This window comes from Myotis brandtii, unplaced genomic scaffold (assembly GCF_000412655.1).
Source record: "Myotis brandtii unplaced genomic scaffold, ASM41265v1 scaffold38, whole genome shotgun sequence".
In the NCBI taxonomy this organism is placed as follows: domain Eukaryota; kingdom Metazoa; phylum Chordata; class Mammalia; order Chiroptera; family Vespertilionidae; genus Myotis; species Myotis brandtii.
In genome coordinates, this window is record NW_005364596.1 from 2,415,409 (window position 1) to 2,427,430 (window position 12,022).

The following is a 12,022-nucleotide window of genomic DNA, read 5'->3' on the forward strand; positions in this document are numbered from 1 at the left end:
TAGTTCTAATAGTAGTGTTGCATGTCCAGGCAGCCTTAATGAAAACGGTAACCTATTCATGAAACCTGGGAACACTAATATAGCTACTGTGGTTCTTTGGCAGGGGAAAGATGGAGAGCCTGGTCTTGATGTAAGTAATACATGCAATGAACATCTTCCTACGATAATAGATGCTGATGGTCTCCATCAGTAACAGCAAGAATACTTCTTATTGTTTCTGTACACATAGATATGCACACAACAAAAATTGCTATGCATATAAACAGCCACCTAAACTACACCATGAGTGTTTGCATAAGGTAAACATAAAGGGGAAAAAGTAATTATCTGGTATAAAATTAATAATTGATAGTTGATAGTGCCACTTTAAAATACTTTCCCAAATTAGGGACACTCTCAACATTTGTATTTGAACCACTTATTTTAAAATATGCATAAAATTCAAGTATCTTTCACATGCTACCCTTAGGTAACGGTGTAGTATATCTATTCTCAAAGCTCTTATGCCATATTTTTTAGCTGAAAGTCCCTATTTGTCTTACAATTCTATAAATATAAAGGATCTCAAAAGTAAATGCCTCTTGAAATGAGCACTGTTCATCCTGTATTAGGTGAATAACAACAATAGCAAAAGCAATAGTAGTTACTGTTCATTGAGCAGCTTGTATGTGCAGACAGAATTCTGGTACTTTATTTCATCGCATTTAATGCTCACGCCAACAGTTGTGTAGTAGATATCATCAACCCCATTTTAGAGTCAAAGGACTAACATGCTGAGGTAAGTGATTTGCACACGGCCACAAAGAACAGTGAGCTCCCCAGGGTTCAATCGAGGATCCTGATATTCTCTCCACTGCATATTTCCTGGGAGAAAAGGCAAGAAACCTATAGTATGTAGACCATTGACATGTTAGTAAACTATTATTCCTAAGTGCTACTTTCTCTAAGTTTTGAGATTGTTGGCATGCCTTTTCCATTTATATCTATGTTTCAGAAACATGCAATTTTAAATGTATTTTTTCAATTTGATTTTGCCACAGTTACATCAATAGATCTCTTTGGTTTGCTTTTTGTCCTCTAGGGCTTCCCTGGTCCACGAGGCGAGAAGGGTGATCTAGGAGAAAAGGGAGAAAAGGTGACCTCTGCCTCCCAGCATGTGCCTGCCTCATCTCTCTCATGCTGTCTGCTTTGCTTCTGCTGTGCGGGTCTTTCCTGCCTCTACCCCTGCTCCGTCCTGTGCTCCAAAAACATGCTGATGCCTGATCTGAGGACTCAGCTCTTCACAGGGGAAGGAAGAAGGCTGCGCCACTAGAAATAAGAGCACTGTCTAGTATGGAAGAAAACATTATAATCCCCAGATAGCCAGGCTACTATTTTTCAACTACCTGGCACCTGTGTAGACTGCTCTGTATTCTACAGGCCTTAAGTATGACTTAGAGTAGCTTCCCATTGGTAAGAGAGTTCATGTGAGCGGTTATGTAAAAAGCACCACCACCACCATCAATCTGATTACATTTACTGAAAGATGTAATGTGCAGGGATTCTTGAAAGTGAAAAAACAACAACAATACATTTATTACACATTAACGTAAACTGAAATAGCACAAATCCGTAGTGATTTTCTGGCCAAGCTCGCCTAACCCAGTAAAGCCTCAGTTATCTTCCCAGTGTTCCCAGGGAAGGACAGGAGATACGTTCTGTATCTTGATTCTTTAACTGGAAACATAGAAGACAAGCAGTGTGACTGATAAACCCCAGTGAGTCCATTAGGCAGCTTTTAGGTGCCGTAGATATTTTTAAGTGACGATGTTGGTGTGTTTTATGAGGTCGAGTTTAGGTTCTATCTCAGGACCCTCAGCTCCAGGGTACATAGGAGCCAAATCAGGCAAAAGGGTTTTCTGTCTGAAAGTAAAATTTAGATGATGGATTTTTAAAATCATGTTTTCCCTTTCTCTCCCCTTTGCTTAGATCTTTGAAGAATTTTTTTTTACACTGGACACAGCAAAAGAAGCAAACAAAAACTCAGCCCCTCAATAGAATAGTGAAAATCTTAAAGTGGCCAAAGTTGCACTTTCACAGTCATAATTGCACGTTTACAATTCAAATGTAAATTGCACTTTCACAGTTCAGTTATATTCCTCAGATTAAATCATGTCCTGATCTATTGAACAACACACTGTTTCAAAACCCTAGAAATTTTCTTTAACAGTGAAGTTCATGGCTTTTGAAAAGCAAGGCCAAGTGAGAGTTGTCAAAGAAAGAAAGGTGTGTAGACTGCTCTGTATTCTACAGGCCTTAAGTATGACTTAGAGTAGCTTCCCATTGGTAAGAGAGTTCATGTGAGCGGTTATGTAAAAAGCACCACCACCACCATCAATCTGATTACATTTACTGAGCAGTTAAGTGTTTTCCCAAAAGCTTTACATGTGATAGTCTTTTCATCCTCATAACAACCCTCTAAGTTGGTGCTATTTTGTTCCCATTTCACAGGCAAGGAAACTGAGGCAAAAAAAATAATTCTTTTATTCTGAGTTACAAGTTCTAACTATAAAATATAAATGTACTGGTATTTTAGCTCAAGGTATATGTGCTTTAAAGATTATTGATTTTCTATTTACCTGGTGGGTAGTATGAGTGCAAAATCTTACTCAAAAGTATGAAGGTACTTACTTTAATGCTCTTTTAAACAAAGAAGAAAATACCAGCATTTTAACTTATGAAAACACTAAGCCACAAATTTAATCCTCAGAGTAATGTTAGTCACCCATACAAAATGTTTTCATGTTTCAGATTCCATGTTTCGAAGTTTTATCTATAGGAAAATTAGATTCTAAATGTGAACACTTTATGTGTAGCATTCTTTGACATGGGAGATAAATATTAGCAGGAACCTTTAATGTGCTCATACCCACATGGACAGATGGTTTTGTGTTATAAAACTATGTTGATTAATAATAACATTGATATATTGTTCTTTATACAGTCATGTCTGTGCCCTAGCTGGTTTGGCTCAGGAGATAGAGTGTCGGCCTGCAGACTGAAGGGTCCCGGGTTCCATTCCAGTCAAGGGCACATACCTCATTGCAGGCTCCTCCCCGGCCTAGCCCTGGTAGGGGCACGTGCAGGAGGCAACCAATCAGTGTGTTTCTCTCTCATCGATATTTCTCTCTGTCTTTCCCTCTCTTCCACTCTCCCTAAAATTCAATGGCAAAATCTCCTCGGGGGGGGATTAAAAAAAAAATGTGTCTTTTTCATAATGCTTGAAGTTTACAGAAATATTACTGAGAAATTATTCCCAAAACCTCAGTCAACATTCGTATGACAGCACTTTTTGGTTGAGTTATTAATATGGGTTGATTTACCAAACAATGAAGTGAATTCTAAATTAATAAGACCTAACACACCTGGTGTCAGTCACACCCACGTGAAGAAGAGTCCACTGCCCCCTGAGAACGCACCTAAACAAGTTTACAACCATTTTATGTCACGGCACTGAAGGTATTTGCTGAGGAAGTATGTTGATTCATCCACATGAGTGAGCAATTTACTCCCCAATGTGCCTCCCAGCTTACTTCCTGTCACACCTGCTCTCATTTCACCCTGGCTTCTCAGGGCTTTGTCTTTAATCATGATCAACTAAACCATACAGAATTTCTCTTTCCCGAGTGTTAAAGCAACCCGGGTGTTCTTGATTCTAAGCCTTCTGATGCAACCTTTTTGGCACACAGGACAGAAATGAGGAGCTTTCGCGCACGCAGTCAGAATGAATACGTTCATTTGAATGCATATCTCATATTTCTGCTATGTGTATGTCTTTTTACCTTTGACTGTTCATGTTGTTTTGCTTCTGAAATTATTCCATTTTATCATAACTGCCATCCTGATTGCAGAATGAATACGCTAATTCAAGTATGTATTGTATTTTGTACTCACCAACTTCTTGTCTATAAATATGCAGAATTTATGTTAATGTAAAACAGCTGAGGTGCATTCCTTCCTTCTCCTCCTTTTGCCTCCTTTCCTAAATTCCTCCATCCCTCTGATCCACGCAGATTTCCACAACCTTTACCTCGATCCCTAAATACTAATTTCCATGGCTACCTCCCCACTATGTTATTATCCTGCCTACCTCGTTTTTAGTGTTAGCTCAGCTGAGTCCAAACTGCTTTTCCTCTCCTGAACAGAATTTTTTTTTAATTGCAAGTAAGCTGGAAACCCATTTACCATTGTGAGCACCTGGCATGAGATTAATAAGAGTGAATTAAAGAAGATCCCTGGGTTTTTAAATAAGTCCGTTTCTCCCATTGGTATTGCTAAGAAGTATTAGCACTTTTTAACTTTATTTATCTGACTTAATAAGGGAATTATTTGCTCTTAGTTACCTGAAAACAAATATTAAAATAAATAGAAGTATATTTTGATACATTGAATATTTTTTAACGAGAGCTACAAAAAATAATGTCATAAAATTGTTTCTATTTCAAAAAGGTAGACGCTGTTAATATTCTTTAATCTGGCTCAATGTAGCTTTCACCTATTACAGGATTCGGGGGGCGGGGAACAAGTTGACAGGCATAGAAAATTGTTCGAAGTATCCATTATTCCTCTGAACCTCACCTGCACTGGCTGGCTTCACAGTACAGTTGGTATCACACACACACACACACACACACACACACACACACACACACACACACACTAACACACACATACCCCAGATCCTGGCAGAAACACCTCCTTCAAAAGGACCACTGCACCGGGCTCTGTGTCAGCACTGATCCCCCTTCGTGATGGATTGGCCTTTGGTCTCCTTCTATCAAATTATTGAGTATCGTAAATAAAATGCCACATATCGTTACCCAGAATCCATTGTCACTCTGTTATTTTTATAATATCATGCCTTACCTAAACCAGAAAACAATGGTAAATGCCCTTCCAGACTTTTATTGGCTAAATCATCTTTTGAATCACCATTATTTACCCCCCCTCCAATAAAACCTGTCTTTTATTTAAACCCTTGTATCTACAGGGGGAAAAGGGAAAGAAAGGCAAAAAGGGGCCTAAAGGGGAGAAAGGAGAACAGGGTGCCCCTGGATTAGATGCACCTTGCCCGTTGGTATGTCTGACTCATGAAACTCTGACTCCGGATGTCATGTGTGAGGGGATAAGCTGGGAGAAGAGCAAGCTGGAGGGACCCATAAAAGCTGGGGTGCTGACTGGGGTCATTAAACATGGACAAGGTACTAGAATGATCCATCTGGGTAATCCCGTCATGTTCCACACCTTGTGTCTGGCCACCAGCTCTGCCTGGTTTCTTAACACTCAAGTGTTGATCCAACACGAATGGAGGATCCAAAGAGGAACCAGCATGGTTCTGTACTTCTCAACAGAGGTCCCAGCTCCCAGTCAAGCCCTCATGATACGTGGAGTTTTGTCCAACTTCACCGTATGTTACTTTTCACTTCAGAGTTGCTCCTCTCCCAGCTCTTCTTATTGTGGTTATTTCTTTAGCAGAATTTGTGCATAAGTGATTTCTTGTTAGTAACGTTATGAGTTAATCTTTACAAACAGGGATTCCGTGGCATTAAGGGGGAAAAAGGGGAGCCAGGCCAGCCTGGCCTGGATGGGCTGGATGCCCCTTGCCAATTGGTACAGTATTTCTCTTTCCTACTACCCTGCATGCAGTTCCTTTGTTTATTACATATTCATCTCTATGGGTGTAAAGTGGTGCTTCTGGACCAAGCTTTACATGATAAACACACTACATGCATGTGCATGAACGGCTCCTTCCACAACTCTGCAGAGTGAAGAGAGCTAGCATGCATGTCTACCTATGACTGGAAACTAATCTCCTAACATTCTCACAACTGACATGAGCCGGGTCTGCCTTCCGGGGGATGTTAATTTATTCAATAAATAGTTAAAGATTACGTTAACATTACATGAAAGGCTTCTATGTACTAGTAAAGGCACAGCTAGCCCATAACTTTGGGTTTTACCCCTAAATTGAACTTTTTTTTTCTTTTCCTCTAAAGGAAATAAAGGCATGTTTGCCTCTTCCACTAAATTTCTGTCCGGCTGTAAGGCCAAGCCTACAGAGTGAAGCCTCTGCAGCCAGGAGCAGCCATTTCTAGGGAATGCTGTTAAGAGACTGTAGGGAAGTAAACCAAGCTTCTAAAGATAACAGTCTACAGCCCAAACTCGCCTCTTTGTCACATAACCTTTTGATTTAATGGTCTCTCCTTTTGAAACTCACTTTCCTAAAGTAGACAGAACTCCCTTATCTCCATTGGCATGAACCCAAAATCCTCCTTTTACTAAAATCTAAAATTCTGCTGGGTGATCCTTCTCCTTGTACCAATCTGGCATTACCGAATTTTTCCCAAATATCTTACAAAGCTATTTCAAAGCGGGTTTTTTACATTGTTTTAAAAAGTATATTCATATTTTCTGAGGTGTAAAGGAAAACATTTTATGGTAGTGTTGATGGTTATATTTGGTCTGCATGTTCTTATATTGTTTTTTAATGCTAAGCATGTTTCTATAAAGATAACTTTGTTTCTCAAGCCTTTTAAGAGATTGTGTTTATAGAAAAAAAATTGTATTCAGTTAATAATTACAATTAGAAAATATTAATGTGAAGTACCCAGTCTTTTATTTTGTTTGCTTGGTAATGATAATAGATAATAGTTTACAATCATTTTGTTAGGTGGAAACACAAGCATGCCTCATCACACCCCAACTCTCCCTGCTTTATTTATGCCATTTGTATCTGAAGAGTGTTCACACTTTAAATAAAAATAAATTCTGCAGATTTTAGGAATCCCAGGTTTATTCAGAATTTGTTAACCGGCTTCTGAAGAACTTTAATAGAAAAATTGATGAATAACATTTTACTGTAAAGATATAGATAAGCTGCCTATGTTTTAATTTGGTTGATTAAATATATTCCAATATATCTGCTTTCAATATAGAAAAGTGAAAAATAGCCTCTGAAGAACTATAAACTTCAGATAGAAATGGTTCATCATTGATTATTCATCATTATCATGCATTCAACCATATACCATTGTGACCAGGAAGTGAAGTTATTTCAGTTTACTTAAAGATAATTGTGAAATATATGTAAGTGAAATTAGGATGAATAGTACAGATTTGTTATCCCAAGGTAGAACTGAGTAGACCACTATGCTTTATAAATTGCTTTTTCAAAATTAGGCGTATTTTTTATACTTTGTGTATTTTCAAAATGTGTACTTTCCCTAAAAAAAGCATTTGGTATTATATTTGGAGTTAATTGTTAATAATTAGAAAAATATGCCTATGACTAAAGCTACTAATGAGTAGAAATCCATCTTGTAAGCCTCTGAGCATGTGAATTATGAAGTATGATCACTTTCGTGGAGCCTAAGGAATTCTTATTCTTCTCTTGAAAACAGGGCCCAGATGGATTACCCATGCCTGGCTGTTGGCAAAAGGTAGGCTTTATGGAATTATTTCTAAAAGAAGCACTCTCCCTTTCTCTCCACCTGGCCTAGCCTTTTCCATTTAGAGCAGACCTTTTGAATGAGACATTGCTAAAAGTTGTTTGGCTATTAAAAAGAAAAAGATAGCACCTTCAGAAGATCTTTCCATTATTAGGTTTACTGCTGATTTCTTCCTGAACTGAGGAGTGAAAACAGTTCCTAACAAACGTTGTAATTTGGGGCCTTCCCTATCTAGTCCTTTCTTTGGATGGAAAGGGGCAGGCCGTGCATCTCCGTAATGGTTTGCTTGTCTCTCGGTGACCTCCTTGTACTCCTAATGTTAAAACTACTCTTGACTGTGATTGTTTTTCTATGTATACTCAGTTACTTAAGTAAACATGCAAATACATGGTAGAACCCTGTCAATATTAGTCACTAAGCTGAGAAAGCAGAAAATGTAAGCATGATCTTTTTTCTTCAGTGATGTCTTTAGTTATTTAGGAGACTCTGGTTATATTTAAGTTGGTGTCCTTGTAATAGTTTATCCTAGCCTCTTCCTATAGCTACCTATAGCCATTGTGTAGGAAAAGGAACTTATCCTAACACAGAGCCTTCTATGTGACAAGCCCTTTTACATAAGGGGTATCATTTTATTTAATTGTCACAATAGCCCCCTAGGGCAGTGATGGCGAACCTATGACATGTGTGTCAGAGGTGACACGCGAACTCATTTTTTTGGTTGATTTTTCTTTGTTAAGTGGCATTTAAATATATAAAATAAATATCAAAAATATAAGTCTTTGTTTTACTATGGTTGCAAATATCAAAAAATTTCTATATGTGACACGGCACCAGAGTTAAGTTAGGGTTTTTCAAAATGCTGACACACCGAGCTCAAAAGGTTCTCCATCACTGCCCTAGGGTGTTATCCTCAATGGTTCCGATGGGGAAGCTGAAATTCAGAGAGGTTAAGTAACTTCCAAGGCACAGAGCTAGTAAGTAACAGAACAAAAAGCAGACGATGGGAAGTAATGGCCTAACTTTAAGCAGGGAAAAGCTGTGTGCCTGCTGTGCTGAGGGAGTACCAAACCTTTACACAATAATGGTGTGAACCTGTAAAGGACTGTGCATGTATGCTACTGAAGGATGAAGGAACTCCACTGATGTAAAAATAAGCCAGACGGAAGCATCCATGCTGCTTTGATCATTTTGGGGTTTTTTCTCTAAAACCTTGTGGTTTGTTCAGTTATTTTTGACAGGCACTTTTTCACCGGCAAAGTTATACAAAACTATGTAGGATTGTAGAAAGATGAAGAGAAACTTAACTCTCCTGGTTTCGTCTTAGCTCACCAACTGTGTTGGTGAGATCCTGTGTAACTTACTCTCTTGCTTGACCACTCTCACCCCACTTGACTAGGGAAAGAAACACCTTCCTTCTTTCTCAGCAGCGTCATTTATTTAGTAGCTTCCCAAACTCCACTTTCAGCCTCTCAGATAATCATCTCAATCATACCTGAGGTCAAGTGGTTCTTAGGAAGATGGGTCTATCATCGTATTCTTCTTCACCTGAGAAAAGTATCCTTTCACCCTCATAGCCCCTGTTCTCAGAATGTTTAATACATCCTGAGCTGGGATTACCATGTGCTCTTTGACCTTTGACCTGTAATCTAATATTATAATGGTTTTTTAATACATTGGCACAACTGACATAGAGGTAGATGTGAAAGGCTTATTTTACCAACCTTCTAATACTACTCAGAACTTGACTCATATAGTTTTCAGCTGCTTCTAAATCACTTCCTTTCTGTGAGGGCATAACAATGGCAACAAACAAAGCACTCATCATCTTTTAGTGCATAAAAAGGCCAGTCCTAATAGTAATATGTCTGGCATCAGAAAGTCAGATATTTCCCTGTTAAGTACTCATTTTTCCACAGAATAGATACCATGATCTACATAAGATCAAGGATTTCTTAAATCTCACATCTTATCATATAAAAAATAATAATTCAATGATAAAACTCAGTATTGCTTACCACACTCCCAGCACACACAAAAACAAACCATTGGGATCAACCTCTCTCAACACCCTCCTCCCCAAAGAGTAAAACAGTTAGAAAAAATGGAATGTTCGAAATCTCTTATGTGGTCAATTTAGCTATCTGAAATACACTTAGTCAAATCAAATTATTTTTTAAATATTTTTAAAAGATGTCCAGTAGATTCCTTATGTAGTCCTGTTTTATGTGGATCCCCCTTTAAAACATTATTGTTTATTAGCCTCCGGAGCATAGTGGTAAATGTTTGAAAATTCAGATTGAGGTACCATGTAAATCGCTATGATTAATGAACAAGTCCCTTTGGTTATGCTGCTCTTTAATAATTTTTTATGCAAAAATGATTTGATCTTTGTTTAAATTACTTTTCCTTTTAGATATAGTTCAGTTTTCTAAATTTTGAAGAATAATGATGTACCAGTTCACAGTGTAATTCATATAGTAAGTAAATGGCATCATTTATGGTTAAGAAAATACTTACAAACCATTAAAGTTGTATCCATTCCCATCTGGAGATGAAAACTATTTAATCAGAAAAACACTTATAGCTTTCGTATTTTTTAATGTCTTACTAAACCTTATTTTTCCAGGTAAAGTTAGAAAGTTTTTAGCAGAACCTTCCTAAAACAAGTGACAGATTTTTAAAAATGCTTTTATTGATTTCACAGAGGAAGGGAGAGGGAGAGAGAGAGAGAGATAGAAACATCAGTGATGAGAATCATTGATGCCTCCTGCACTCCCCCTACTTGGGATGGAGCATGCAACCTGGGCATGTGCCCTGACTGGGAATCGAACCCTGACCTCCTGGTTCATGGATTGATGCTCAACCTCTGAGCCACACTGGCCATATTCTCTGGCATGGACACGACATGCATAAACATGGAGTGAACTCCATCTCTAAAAATCACAAAGTTCCCAGCCTCTCCTAGGCACATCTAATGTAGGATCTATTTTTCTTGGGGAAAAAAAAACAAACAAATTTTTTTAATTAATGAACTGGACATTTTACTTTTCTCATTGATTTTTATTTTTGAGTAAGTCACCATCTCCAAGATCTGCTGTATAAGTTTATACTTCAAAGATGATTGGCCCTCAGTTCTCTCAGACTTAACTTTAGTTATAGGAAAATCTTAAAATTATGGCTGTTCAGAATGAGAAACCAGAGATTTATGGTACCTTAGATCACAGTGGAACCTGTAATACAGCTTAAGGACCCGCCAGCAGGCTGGTTTACCTTGCCCATGATCCACAGCAGGGCAAGACTAACAAAAGGAAAGAGGAAACAGGAGGAGTCAGGTGTTGATGAAGTAAGTAGTGCCACTGAGGTCAGAATCCTCAGCTTTTTCCACAGTGTGGTTTAATGCTTAGAGAAGACTATGTAATTTGTAAATAGGACATGTGTATTTTAACTATGGCACATATATGCTAAAAATCCTAATTTTCTGCTTTCCCAGAATAGTTACTGAAACAAACACTTACCAGAAACTTATCTGCGGCAAAAGGAAAATGTGGGTTGAATCTAGGATAGAAATTTTGATGACACTGGAGTTTTAGAAAAGTAATATGTAAGACCCATATTGATTGGCTCATTGATTGACAAACAACAACTCTATTCAGGGTTCTACCCGTTTTCTTAAAATAAATGTTAATTTGGAATTTTTATCCTAGACCACTAATTCTATATATTTGTCTTTTTTGTTGTTTGTTTTTCTGCAGTGATGAAACTAACCTTCCGAGCATGAAGTTGTGTATATAGTGGTCCACTCTTTATATTTATAGTTGAAAATCGAATTGCAGATTTTACAAGTCTGAGATATGTTTACATATAGCTGCTTCTTCCTGTTTGCAGTAGTACACATGTCCATCTTTTCTTTGCTTACATCTAAAATTGGGCAACATGTGAAACTAGTGAGAAGCCTGCAGAAAAATATAGATCAGTATCTCTTTATCTTATGTAAAGATGCCTATTTATATGGACATATCAGTGATAGAGAATGATTGTTCTTGCTATTTTCTTACTTTGGGCTTGCCAATTGCATGGACAAAAGGGGCCATGAAATAGTTTACATAAAATTGTGACCAAATATGGACTCAAAACTATGAAAATGTCCCATACTGACCAATGTTAACATTTATTGTCACATCCCTACTCACCTTCACTGTTAGCGCTGAGTTCACACCACCCGTTGAAACTGACTAAAAAAGCATGATCCTGCCAAACCTGCCTGCTGTTGTGCACCTTCAGATGCTAGCACGCCTCTTGAGTCCTTCAATCACATCTGAGCTTTTATTTCTTTTGTCATCTCAAGGGGGTTACACCATGGCTTATTGCCAAAAAGAGATAAAGTGGTGGAGAGGACACACACAAGTGGTCTTGTATTTTGAGGGAGCTGCAGTCCCAACTGCAGATCTACAGCTTCCAGTATTGTGGGCTCACGCGGCCACCTTGGTTGAAATATCCAGGGGTTGAGCTGGTTGTGCCGCCGGTTTTCCTTGGGC

At 38.1% G+C, this 12,022-nt stretch overlaps 1 protein-coding gene across 1 annotated transcript in view; it reads left to right on the forward strand.

The window, feature by feature from the left end:
- The window catches only part of COL25A1 (collagen, type XXV, alpha 1), a 497,755-nt gene extending 486,180 nt beyond the window's left edge, over positions 1-11,575 (forward strand). Inside the window, exons 35-39 of the mRNA XM_014544731.1 lie at positions 104-130; positions 1,082-1,135; positions 5,572-5,649; positions 7,440-7,478; positions 11,240-11,575. Of these exons, the coding sequence (XP_014400217.1) occupies positions 104-130; positions 1,082-1,135; positions 5,572-5,649; positions 7,440-7,478; positions 11,240-11,242 (201 nt within the window). The 3' untranslated portion in view covers positions 11,243-11,575. The remainder of the gene's footprint in view (positions 1-103; positions 131-1,081; positions 1,136-5,571; positions 5,650-7,439; positions 7,479-11,239) is intronic.
- The last annotated feature ends 447 nt before the right edge of the window (positions 11,576-12,022 follow it).